Consider the following 12456-nt stretch of genomic DNA (forward strand, 5'->3'; position numbering starts at 1 on the left):
CGAAGACACGGGGACGCCAGGCACACATGATTTAAGGGACCGAGGAAGGTCTCCAGTCCCCAGCATGAAGTACCAGGTACCTGCACCCACAGCGACCAGCAGGCCACTTGACTGGTACTGGATACCTGTGCGACACGCCACACACACCGCCCCGCCGCAGAGTGGCTGGGCCTTCCGTCATCAACTATTCCGGCTGCCTTCCACTACTACGCACTCACCTTCTCCCTCATCCAAACCCCCCCCTAACGCCACCCTGCTCTGTCTTTGGCCGTGCGGTCTTTGATAGGGACGTTCCTCGCTGATATTGAATCTCCTCGTATCGCCCTGTCTCTCGCTCCGTCGTCTTTGCTTCGCGCCCGTTGCCGACCGCTCTCCTGATCAGCAGCCATGGCTTCCAGACAACCAGCAGGAGCCCGTCCCGGCGCGCGGTTCGCCCAGTTCAAGCTTGTTTTGCTCGGTAGGTCATCCTATGAGTCCTAGCCGTCGTCCTGGCTGAAAAGATTGCTAACATCTTCCTGTTCCGTCTCCCCAGGAGAGTCTGCCGTTGGAAAGGTTCGTGATCGTTGACTGCATTATTTTTTGGTCGGTCGCTAACATCCTTGCTATCTTCCAGAGCTCTCTAGTGCTGCGATTTGTGAAAGTGAGTCCCTGACCATCGCCAGCCGAGACACGAAGTGCTAACTGCGCAGGATCAATTCGATGATTACCGGGAGTCGACGATCGGCGCCGCTTTCCTGACACAGACTATCTCGCTCGACGACAGCACCACCGTCAAGTTTGAAATCTGGGATACTGCTGGCCAGGAACGATACAAGTCATTGGCTCCGATGTATTATCGGAATGCCAACTGTGCTGTCGTTGTCTATGACATCACGCAGGCTGTATGCTCCCACTTCACTGCCTTTTCTGTTCCGGAATTGAAGCTAACTTGCTGGATGATATGATAGTCGTCGCTGGACAAGGCCAAGTCGTGGGTGAAGGAGCTTCAGCGCCAAGCAAATGAGAATATTGTGATCGCGCTCGCCGGCAACAAACTCGATTTGGTCGACGAGAGCCCAGATAAGCGGGCCATTCCCACCGCCGATGCCGAAGCCTATGCCCGCGAGGCGGGTCTGCTTTTCTTCGAAACATCGGCCAAGTCTGCGACCAATGTCAAGGAACTCTTCACAGCCATCGCCAAGAAGCTGCCGCTCGACCAGGCCGGCCCGCGGAACCTTCGGACGACCCCACGACCCGGCGTGGACTTGCGCCCCGAGACACCTGGAACCCAAGGCGCCGGTGCCTGCAACTGCTAAACGATAATCACCCTTTTCTCTTCCGCAATTGGCCGTGCGAAGCTGGTCGATTTCTTGTGACTTTTCCTCCCGCCACACAGCTTCTGGCCCGGGCTAGGGTTGCGTTCTCCCACCACTCCCTCGAGCTTGAATCTGCTCCTGCCTCCCATCCAACCGTCTCGGTGCTCCTCCTTTGATTTCCTTGTCCTTGCTCGCCTGCCCAACCGAGCTTTGCTGGGTCTGCCGCCGGTAGATTGATTCTCTCATTCGCCCAAGGACATATGGAATGTGGCTTTAGATATGACGCGGCAGGGTTTCCCTGTGTTTTTTTTGTTCCTCCCGCTCCACCTGTACTCCTGTTCTGTTTCCACCTGGCGTCTGCATCTGCTTCCTCTCCTAGGTTCCGCTTTGGGCTGAATTCATACTACATTTATTACTTTTCACTTTGTCTCTGTCTCGCCGGACCCTAGTATGCTCGACATAATACACTGCTTCACTTGTATGACAAGGAATCTGGCTCTAGGACCTGAACTGTATAGATGATCACGTGAGTTTGTGCTCAACTTTTGGTTTCCCGCGGGCAAGTCAGTGCATCACTCCACTTCAATTCTTATCATCGGCTGCCCGGGGTTTCTTTGCGCAACAACCCCCCCAGCTTCCTGATCGCCTGGGTTTCAATTGTCGATGCGAAGCCTTTGGCGAGCTCTCTATTCCTGGCAATATTGTCCACGGCGCCGAGTCTCTACGTACTCGCCCGCCATGGCTCGTACATATGAGGTACGGCTCGTAGATTGTCGGTTGGGCTGGGAGTTACTGACATTGAATCTATGCAGGCTGCGATTACAGCGCTCAATTCCCTCCAAACCAACTATGCCATCGTGGAGGAGCTGCGGAAAGCCAAATCGCGGGACGAAATTAACGAGCGCTCCATCCCGGAGATGGTGGAATGGCTCGAGCGCATTGGATACAAGGTATGCCGATCTGCCTTTAATCGGAGCTCATGTTGATCTTGTTTGTTTCGTTCTAGCCAGCCGATCTGAACCAGTTGAACCTTGTCCATGTCGCCGGCACCAAAGGCAAAGGTTCCACCTCCGCGTTTATCTCCTCGATTCTCTCCCAATATACCAAGCCGGAGCTAGGTCAATCGGCGCCGGCGATTCACAAGGTTGGACTCTACACCTCTCCGCACCTGCGTTTCGCCCGCGAGCGCATCAAGATCGATAATACCCCGTTATCCGAAGAACAATTCGCGCGTTACTTCTTCGAGGTATGGGATCGGCTTGAGGAAACCGCCAAATCGGCAGGACAGAACCCCACTGCGCCGGGTACCAAGCCTCAATATTTCCGCTACTTGACCCTGATGGCGTTCCACACTTATATCAGGGAAGGCGTCAATGCAGCAGTAATTGAGTGTGGAATTGGAGGGCAGTACGATTGCACGAATGTGATTGAACAACCCAAGGTGGCCGCCATAACAAGCCTTGGTATCGACCACACCGCGCTATTGGGAACCACAATCGAAAACATCGCATGGCACAAAGGCGGTATTATCAAACCTGGCGTACGAGTATTTACTGCACCGCAAGCTCTCAGCGCGGAGAAAGTCCTGACCCAGCGCGCTGAGGAGAAAGGCGCCCAGCTGGATGTGGTGCTGGGCCATCCCGAACTGCTTGCCGATGGCAGTCAAGTCAAGCCTGGTCTGGCGGGTGACTTCCAGTATACGAATGCCGCCTTGGCTGTTGCAACCGCGGCGGAGTTTTTGAGGAAAATCGGCGTTGCCGGCATCCCCAAGAATATGTCGTCCGAGTCTCTACCCCCGAAATTCAAGAAGGGTCTGGAGGAAACCCGTCTCGGCGGCCGTTGTGAAACTCGGACTGAAAAGAACGTGGCTTGGTACATCGACGGCGGCCACACGCTGGAGAGTATCCGGCTGGCGGGCTCATGGTTCGCGTCCCGAATCCAGGCGGACTCCTCCTCGAGCGACATGGCGACCAAAAAGCCGAGGATCTTGATCTTCAACCAACAGACCCGCGACAGCACGGCTCTTGCCCGCGCGCTGCACGAGACGCTGGCCCTAGCGCTTGGATCCACCTCCCCATTCACCCACGCGGTGTTCTGTACCAATATCACCTACAAGCAAGCGGGCTACCGGCCGGATTTGGTCAGCATGAACACCAACGCCGACGACGTCGAGCTGCTGCGCGTGCAGAAGTCCCTTGCGGAGGCGTGGAATTCGAAGGACCCCCAGGCGCAGGTGCAGGTGTTCAGCACGATTGAGGAGGCTGTGGACTTTGCGCGCGAGGTAGCCGCTGCGGCGCGCAAGGATTTGCCTGAGGAGCAGTCGCCCGTCATGACTTTTGTCACCGGCAGTCTGCATCTGGTGGGCGGTTTCCTGGATGTGGTTGAGACCAAGCCATGCCCGTGAGTCAACACATCATCAGAAGGCGGTGTTTTGGGATTTCAACAATTCTTCCGGCGATACCCTGTGAATAGACTGAGTAGATAAATCAATAATCATAAACATAACTCTCGTGGAATATACTCTGTAGTCGCCTATCGTCGGTTGGGTGATCAGTGGGGCCAACCCGTCACCAAATCCTACTCTGCCAACTAACTAAACTGAAACTCTCTTCCTTCCTCTCTCCCTTCCCCCCTCGCCCGCCTGGTTCGCCCTGCCATTCTTCTCGCTCACCATGTCGGACTCAAATGACTCAAAGGGGAAGAAACCCATGCGTCCAGAGGACGAAGCCAACCCCAAGCCCGTTGGCGGGGCCGAGGCAGACACTGGTAGGACTGATTCTCTGCACCCGCGATTGCGCGATGCGATAACTGACATAACGCCTCTCCCTAGACGAGACTCCTTCCTCCGGTACGACGAAGAAAATCCCCGCCAAAGTGGTCGAGTCAATGCTGGAACAGAACCCAGCACTGAAGAAAGAGCTCGCCGCGATGGACAAGAATAAGGCCGCGGAGGCGCTGCAGAACATGGATATCTCACAATTACTCACTGGACTGGCGCTGGGAGGCAAGAACCAAAAGGATATGGCGTCGTACAAGTTCTGGCAGACTCAGCCCGTGCCTCACTTCGAAGACCAGGGCCGCCAGAAGCAGGTGACCCAGGGCCCGATCAAGAGGATCAACCCCGACGAAGTGTCCAAGACGCCGGACCCGCTGCTGGAGGGATTCGAGTGGTGCACCCTAGATCTGACCAACACCGAGGAGCTCAAGGAACTCTACGAGCTGCTGAACAACCACTACGTCGAGGATGACAATGCCATGTTCCGATTCAGCTATTCGCAGTCGTTCCTGCACTGGGCCCTGATGTCTCCCGGCTGGAAGAAGGAATGGCACGTCGGAGTGCGCGCCACCAAGTCCCGCAAGCTGGTTGCCTCGATCTGCGGTGTCCCCACGGAGCTGCGCGTGCGCGGCGAGCGCATCAAGGTCACCGAGATCAACTTCCTCTGTATCCACAAGAAGCTGCGCTCGAAGCGGTTGACCCCGGTCCTGATCAAAGAGATCACCCGGCGCTGCTACATCAATGGCATCTTCCAGGCCATCTACACCGGTGGCATCATCCTGCCCACTCCCGTCAGCTCCTGCCGGTACTACCACCGCGCGCTGGACTGGCTGAAGCTCTACGAAGTCGGCTTCTCGCCCCTGCCTCATGGCTCGACCAAGGCTCGCCAGATCACCAAAAACCACCTGCCCAACCAGACCGCCATGCCCGGTCTGCGGCCCATGGAAGCCAAAGACATCGACGCTGTCTTTGACTTGCTGGAGCGGTACATGCGGCGGTTCCAGCTCAACCAGGCCTTCACGCGCGAGGAGATCGACCACTGGCTGGTGCACAAGGATCTTCCCGCGCAGGATCAGGTCGTCTGGTCGTATGTGGTGGAGGATCCGGAGACGCACAAGATCACAGACTTTGTCTCGTTCTACAACCTCGAGTCCACGGTCATCGATAACCCCAAGCACAAGGTGGTGCGCGCAGCGTACCTGTACTACTACGCGACCGAAACGGCATTCACGGAGGACACTAAGGCGCTCAAAAAGCAGCTGCTGGCGCTGATCAACGACGCCCTCATTCTGGCCAAGAAGGTATCTACTATCCCCCAACACCGGTATTGCTATACTGACCTATTCAGGCCCAATTCGACGTGTTCAACGCCCTTACACTGCACGACAACCCGCTGTTCCTGGAGCAGCTCAAGTTCGGGGCGGGCGATGGGCAGCTCCATTTCTATCTGTACAACTACCGCGCGGCGCCGGTGCCGGGAGGGATCAACGACAAGAACCTGCCGGATGAGAAGCGTATGGGCGGCGTTGGGATTGTCATGCTTTAAAATGATAGCGGCTGGCCGGCTAACTGCCAAGAGGGTTAACCGAGTCAAATAGTTCACCAACTAGTCAATTCAACGCCCAAGTACATACCAGGTAGTTGCTGCCTCAGGCACAAATACCGTCACATGTCCCTCCACGTCGGTCGAGCTGTAACCGCAACAACCTACATTACATACTCCTCTTCGCGTACTTTTTGACTTGTACTCACTCGACTTTGCAAATCCCTCGTATTGCTCTTATTTCTCACCGTTACTCTTGACACCGTCCCTGTAGCAGCCACATGCCCAGGCCCATCATTGTCACCACTAGCTTCGACCGCTGCTTGCCTGGACCAGCGGCGCTGTCATCTCGCGCCTTGACCTGAACAATGGGCGCAGGCCAGTCAGCGGAGCTCGAGCATGGGTCATCCCCAGGTCAGTCGATGCTCCCTTTGCCACCTGCTCATAAAACATATCATGCGACCCCGTGGACCCTATGCGACCTTTCCCCCGCAAATATCCATATATCCCCACCCAATATCTAATCCCGTCAGCAGAGGAACTAAGCTACATCCTTGCCGAACGCTTCGCGACAAGATGCTTCACGCCGCTAGAACTCACCCATTTTAAAGACAACTTCTTCTTCCGCGCCTCCGAGCAGGGCGGCCTGCGCTACTGGAACGAGAAGACCCTCTCCGACTTCCTGGGCATTCCCGATGGCAGCCACTCCGCCGTGCACCAGTACCCGCTCGACGCGGGCCCGGTTCTCTTCCGCATGGTCTCGTATCTAGGCGCCTTTCCGTTCCAGAGTACTATGGCGCCCAGCGTGCTCACTTTTGAGGCCATGGTTAAGGTTGTCGTGCTGCTCACGGAGCGGTATGGGAAAGTTCTGAAGCGGGGGCGCCAGGATCGGATCAAGTTGCTTTTTGGGAGCTTGGCAGATGTGGGGAGGAAGGATCTGGGGTCTTCGCCTGATCGGGAGGCGCAGAAGGAAGGAGGAGATGATAGTAGTGTCGGGGAGGAAGTGGATGGATCGGCTGCTGCAAACTCTCATGCACCTGGTTTCGCGGTCGATGAGCCTGCTAATGAGGAGTATGACGAGGATGATGAAGATGATGATCTGGCGCTTGCGGCGTTGGAGTCGCTGGACGCAATTGAGGTGTTTAAACATGATCACCGCATTGACAAGACGGTCTATGAAACGCGCATCTCGATCGACACCTTTCGCCGACTGCTCATGCTATTACTGGCCATTGCGCCTTTAAATTCGCTTGGATCCGTTCAGACTTTTATGTCGGATTTGCGTGAAGAACGGCTGGACGACATCAAGAAGCAGGCCGACAATATCATCGCAGCCTTTTCCCCAAAGCAACACGACGGCGGAATCTCCTACAAGGCGTTCGCCAGAACGATCACGTCTTCGCTGCCCTATCTCTTCGATCCATTGACTCCGCTCTTCGAACACCTTCTCTTCAGCAAGAATCTGGATTTCTCCAAAAGACGGCAGACGGGAGCTTCACTCCCTATCCAAGATGCAATGGAGAAGAAAGAAGCATCTCCTCCGCCACCATCACCACTCCCATCAATCATGCTCCCCGGCAGCTTCGAGTCAGGCATTCTCAACCCAGCTCTAACATCACACCTTTCTTTCTTCCTCTCATCCACCTCCCCGTCCCTGAACCTCTTCCGCAGCGGTATCCGCTTGCACCCTGTCTTCTCAACAATCGCCCACGGCTCCTCTCTCACCTCCTTCTCCCACCACGTCCTAACCTGGCAATCCGCCACCCTCCTCGTCCTCCACGGCGCACCCCAAGACTCATCCTCATCCGCCTCTAGCACCGACCTCGTCACTTTAGGTGCCTATCTCCCCCAACCATGGAAATCCTCCTCTTCCCACAGCAGCACATCAACCACCACCGCCTCAGACCCACCACCCGTTCTATTCCAACTATCCCCAACCCACCTGCTCCTCCAGGGCAACACTTCACCCTCGATAACCCAAAAATCAAACCTCCCTCCGGCTTATTTCTCCACGCACACCGGCATAGCGCTCGGCTGCCAAATCCCCCCGTCCTCACGAAGCCACCACGCTCAACCGACCCCACACGGTGCAGGCAGTCTCTCGATAGACGTGAATCTCGAAACAGCAGATTTCAGCGCTCTGCCAGTCGGTCACGACGGCGTCTTCTTGCCGTCCGGTACGGCTTCTCTGCTTGACGAGCCCGTCAAAACTAGACTGGACATCTACGCTCTCGAGGTGTGGGGGGTTCTCCCGGACCCGGAACAGTCTTCGACGGAGGAGTTGAATGCCGTGGAGACCCAGCGCCGTAAGTGGGAATTCGAGGCGCGGGAGGCGGAGAGGAGACGCAATATTAATCTCAAGGCTGGGGTGGGTGATTCGAATCGCGAGAGTGCGAGGTGGTTGTTGGAGACGGCGGGGATTATTGGGGATCAGCAAGGTGGAAGGCCTGGGGGGAGTGTGTGATTACTGTATTGGTTGGGAGAAAATTCAAGGGTTTTGTGTATCTCGATGTGGTTGATGATAGTGTTGGGTGGCTGTCTTTTCTATAGATACAATCCAATCAAGCCCCCATCGGCGGCAGTCCATCCGGCGCGCCATAAAAGTCCATCAAATCCTCCTCCTCTTCCTCCTCCTCCATCTCAAGAGGGAATTGATCAACCTCGGACTCCTCACCAGCCAATTTACTACCATGCCGAAGATTAAGAGAAGCACGGCTGCGACTAGCACTAGCACCAGCGGGTGCTGAACCGGACACCGGTGTGCCACGGTTCTCCTCGGCAAAGACGGCGGGGTCGACTTTCTCGCGCGGCAGTCGATTAGCGAGGAATCCATCTGGAGCGCGCTCAGCGCGGTCCATGACCTCGTTCATGTACTTGCGGACTTCGTCGGCGGGCTTGACGACACGAGAGAGAGGTTCCAAGATTTTGGGGTTCGAGGCGTGGATGCGGAATGTGACGGGCTGCCAGTATTCTTTCAAGTTTGCCTCGTTTGGCGTGGTGGCCGTAGTGGCCGTGTTGGAGTCGCCAGCTGGTGTTCCGGGTTCAGGTTTGGTGTCTGTGTTATTATTGTCTGGCGGCTTCACCGCATCGGGTTTCTGGGGCGTGTCCGTAGAAGAAGGGGCAGTTGCTTGGGTGGCAGCGCCATTCGCGTCCTTCTCTGCACCTTTGCCCTTCTTATCGCCCTTCTTTGATTTCCCTTTACCCTTGTTGTTGCCGGTCTCCGAAGGGGTTTCGAGGGGGAACGGTGTGTTGGGATCAACCTTTCGAACAACCAAGAACGAGGCGAGCACAGTGTTTTCGCTTGGTATCCACTCCAAGATCGAATATTCGGGGAACAGGTAACGGTCACCGGAGCCTGCATGGCCCGACGTACTGCTTCCGTATGGGGTCAATGGGGACGTGAATTCGAAGACGATGGCTTTGTAGTTTACTCGTGGAGGTGGCAATGGAGCCGTGGGTCGATAATATTGGCTCGGTGAGCCATACTGTGGAGGACGAGACTGAATTGGAGCAGAACCACTGTGTGGAGCTTGTTGTTGGGGAGGATATGGTGGTCCCGGCCGGGCCCCAGCCTGCTGGACATTACCTTGCGGTGTCCCTGGCGCGGGACTCTGTTGCTGAGATCCTGTGGCTGAGACGGGGGTGCTGGAAGGAGCACTTGCTGTAGGCGGTGCTGCGGCAGCTGGTTCTTGCTTGACGGTAGTCGAGTCAGAGGCACTTTGAGTCCCATTCGAAGGCTGAGTGGACGGCGTTTGCGCTGGAGTCTGAGGCTTATCTGCCGGTTTCGGAGTCTGTTGTGGCTTAGAGTCAGGTGCGGGTGGTGGCGCTTGGGATTTTGGTTTTTGTTCGGGTTCCTTAGACGGAGTTGGAGCTTGAGCCTTTGAGTTCGGCTGCTGCGAGGGCTTCTCAGGTGGGTTTACATCACTTGGGGTATTCTGTCCCGACTGAGACGGCGGAGGTTGCGACCCAGAGGTTGACTGTGCCGGCGACCCCTGCGGCTGAACAGGAGTCCCACTCTGTCTTTGTTCCCGTTGCTCTCTTGCTTTGATGATGGCATTGAGCTCGTCAATATGTGCCTGAAAAGCGCGGAGTTGCTCCTGCGTCGCCTGGCTGGAAGCTACCACTCGCATCAACGCCTTGAGTTCGGGATCGGCTGCTGCTCGGGTTGCAAGCATCTGAATGACTGGGTCAGGGCTCGGTTTGGCGGGCTGCCCGTTTTGCTGTGGTGGTCGATGTCCGCCCTGAGAGGATGGCTGTGGGCGTTGCTGGGATGGATGGGCGTGATTGGCGGGATACCCCTGTGGTGGACGATTGGCAGGGGCCGGCGAGTACGGAGGCCGTTTCTGCGGGTAGGCGGATGGAGGGTAGGATGGCTGGAACTGTTGGAAGCTCCCGGGAGGGCCGTAGTGGACCATCGGGCGCTGCTGCGGCGCGTACTGCATCGGCGGCGCGTTGGGGTCTTTGACCGTGTATATCATCGCATCGAAAAGATGAGGCCCGACGGTGACGTCGCATGGTCCGACCTTCAGCATGGATTCCTTGGGCGGATTGCGCTGCGCGATCTGTTCGCGCTTGGTCTTCTTGGGTTTAGTGTAGTAGCGAACGAGGATCCCATCGCTGAGCCATTTCTTCTTGGACCGTTCGAGGGATGTGAGGAGCACCGCACTGGGAGGCGCGTCAGTGACTGGACAGAGAGACACAAGGGCAAGGACACAAACCTCTCGGCGAGGGACTGGTACTCCTTATCGGACAGCGTGGTCGGCTGGCGCGTCCGGAGAATAGGCAAGCCGTCGGCATCTTTGATCTTCGTAGGCAACGGCTTTTCAAGCTCCGGGGGTGGTGGCCGGACCTTGGGCGTAGCCTTCTTTTTTTGGGCTGGCGGCGTAGGCGCGGGCGTTGCTTCGGAGAGGCGCTTCTTGGCAGGTTCGCGGCGTTCGCGCGGGGGAAGTCTGCGCTTCTCGGCCATGGTGGATGGTTACGGGATGGAAGGACGCGACGTCAAGGGAACATGTCGAGGAGTGGGAGGGAAGAAAGGACAGGGAGGAAAAGCGGAAGCGATAAGGAAGCCAAGTGGATTAACACCCGCTGCGGCTAAGTTAGTTAAACACCAACACCATTGATAATAATCATGGAGCTGATGCCCATCTTCAAAAAGGCCTACTGGGCACTAGCAGCCGGGGGCTTGGTCTATGTGCTCTTCATCTACGCGCTGACCTTTTCTGCCGTCCAGCGCTTGTACGTGGATTGCTCTTCCATTGACTCTTGACTGACACTCACAAGTTTCCTCTATGCCAACAAGGTCAACCCAACCTTATGGCAGGATGTCAACCATGTCGAGCCATTCGGCTTCCTGAGTATGTCGATTCAAACGTCCTGGACAGCACTGGCTCACTCGTCCAGGAACCCAAGTGCAGCCGTTCAATCTGCAGACCCCCGACAACGAGACGCTGTACGGCTGGCATCTTCTGCCGCTACATCTCTGCCGACAGCATGAGCAGGAGCTGGCCGACCACCCACCCAATGGCACAGCAGAGGACTACGCACAAACTGTCGCTTTTGATATCTTAGCCAAAGACCCGAATGCCCGCGTGGTCGTGAGCTGTAAGTGCCGCGCCAACCAATGTATGGGATAACTCTAAACCCCGTCTCCAGTTCATGGCAACGCCGCACACCTGGGCTCGGCGCAACGACCAACAATCTACAACACCATGCTCGCCCTCTCCACGCCCTCGAACCCCGTGCACGTCTTTGCGCTCGACTACCGCGGGTTCGGGGTCTCAACCGGCTCTCCGACGGAAGAAGGCCTAATCACCGACGGCGTGTCACTGATCAACTTCTTAACCGCTGGCCCGCTGCGCATCCCGCCATCCCGCATCGTGATCATCGGCCAGAGCCTAGGCACAGCAGTGACGGCCGCCGTGGCCGAGCGATTCGCCTTTGGGTCGCCCGACCCAGCAGCCATCCAGCCAGCCATAAAGGACGCGGAGCCCTTCGCCGGCGTGATTCTGCTGGCGTCGTTCAGCAGCCTGCGCGCGCTGATCGAGTCGTACAGCTTCAAGGGCCTGACTCCGCCTATGCTCTCGCCGCTGGTCGGGTATCCGCGGTTCCAGAACTGGGTCCTTGGTCACATCGTTGACCGGTGGGATACGGCGGCGAGAGTGGCGCGCTTGACGGGTATTGATGCTCCGGAGCATGATGAGGAGGGGCGGAAGTATAAGACTAAAGACTTGGACCTGACGATTGTGCATGCTTTGAATGATTTCGAGATCCCCTGGTATGAAGGACGTCGTGTCTGGGTTGCTGCGACGGGTGAGAATGTGGACGGTGCGCCTGGGGCTGTGACATACGAAAAGGCCGAGCTGGGTCGGCGCAGTGAGGTGAAGATCTGGGAGAATAATTTCACTCGACAGGATGGGAAGAAGGTTGTGAAGAAGGTCCGGTGGGAGCGGGTTCGCTATGGAGGTATGTGATCGAGATAGGATGCATGGTTGATCAATATGCTGACTGCTGGGTTATTCTAGGCCATAACCGAGTCGCAACTTTCTCTGTTGCCGGTCTCGCAGTCCTGCGGGCTTTCGAAGAGTAGATGTGCTTCATGTTTGAATTGGGGGTTTGATTTTCACATCTAGACAACAGGGAGTTAAAAGAGGCATTTGATGGGGAAGTGTTCTTGTCTATCAGTATATATATTTCTAGCCTTCTAACTCGATATATCACGGAGGGGAGAGAGGTGAGGTCAAACAGCCCGAATTGCAAATCGCCAACCTCGACATGAAATGATGCAGCGCCAAAAAACAATTTCTATTCAGACAACTGGAGTACAGGGCACTGATAGGTAAAGC

The 12456-nt window shown here is 56.4% G+C and overlaps 6 protein-coding genes across 6 annotated transcripts; 5 read left to right on the forward strand and 1 right to left on the reverse strand.

The window, feature by feature from the left end:
- Positions 1-387: 387 nt before the first annotated feature.
- N7510_007233 (Rab family GTPase) lies at positions 388-1295 on the forward strand (the record flags this gene model as incomplete). The annotated part of the gene is made up of 5 exons (XM_056979158.1): positions 388-457; positions 533-552; positions 614-640; positions 690-881; positions 948-1295. The coding sequence occupies 5 exons, from the start codon at positions 388-390 to the stop codon at positions 1293-1295; spliced, it is 657 nt and encodes a 218-aa protein (XP_056832201.1).
- Positions 1296-2033: 738 nt separating this feature from the next.
- N7510_007234 (tetrahydrofolate synthase) lies at positions 2034-3699 on the forward strand (the record flags this gene model as incomplete). Its single annotated transcript, XM_056979159.1, has 3 exons — positions 2034-2051; positions 2108-2245; positions 2302-3699. 3 exons carry the CDS (start codon positions 2034-2036, stop codon positions 3697-3699), a joined length of 1554 nt encoding a protein of 517 aa, XP_056832202.1.
- A 268-nt stretch (positions 3700-3967) lies between these two features.
- Positions 3968-5617, forward strand: N7510_007235 (glycylpeptide N-tetradecanoyltransferase swoF; the record flags this gene model as incomplete). The annotated part of the gene is made up of 3 exons (XM_056979160.1): positions 3968-4061; positions 4126-5372; positions 5420-5617. 3 exons carry the CDS (start codon positions 3968-3970, stop codon positions 5615-5617), a joined length of 1539 nt encoding a protein of 512 aa, XP_056832203.1.
- Positions 5618-6089: 472 nt separating this feature from the next.
- N7510_007236 (TLD domain-containing protein) lies at positions 6090-8078 on the forward strand (the record flags this gene model as incomplete). The annotated part of the gene is made up of 1 exon (XM_056979161.1): positions 6090-8078. The coding sequence occupies one exon, from the start codon at positions 6090-6092 to the stop codon at positions 8076-8078; it is 1989 nt and encodes a 662-aa protein (XP_056832204.1).
- Positions 8079-8175: 97 nt separating this feature from the next.
- Positions 8176-10580, reverse strand: N7510_007237 (uncharacterized protein; the record flags this gene model as incomplete). Its single annotated transcript, XM_056979162.1, has 2 exons — positions 8176-10279; positions 10333-10580. 2 exons carry the CDS (start codon positions 10578-10580, stop codon positions 8176-8178), a joined length of 2352 nt encoding a protein of 783 aa, XP_056832205.1.
- Positions 10581-10742: 162 nt separating this feature from the next.
- N7510_007238 (alpha/beta hydrolase) lies at positions 10743-12200 on the forward strand (the record flags this gene model as incomplete). Its single annotated transcript, XM_056979163.1, has 5 exons — positions 10743-10849; positions 10895-10968; positions 11015-11215; positions 11267-12076; positions 12136-12200. 5 exons carry the CDS (start codon positions 10743-10745, stop codon positions 12198-12200), a joined length of 1257 nt encoding a protein of 418 aa, XP_056832206.1.
- Between the last annotated feature and the right edge of the window lie 256 nt (positions 12201-12456).

The sequence above is a fragment of the Penicillium lagena genome (assembly GCF_028827675.1).
Source record: "Penicillium lagena strain IBT 129212 chromosome Unknown utg000005l_segment0_segment0, whole genome shotgun sequence".
Classification (NCBI taxonomy): Eukaryota; Fungi; Ascomycota; class Eurotiomycetes; order Eurotiales; family Aspergillaceae; genus Penicillium; species Penicillium lagena.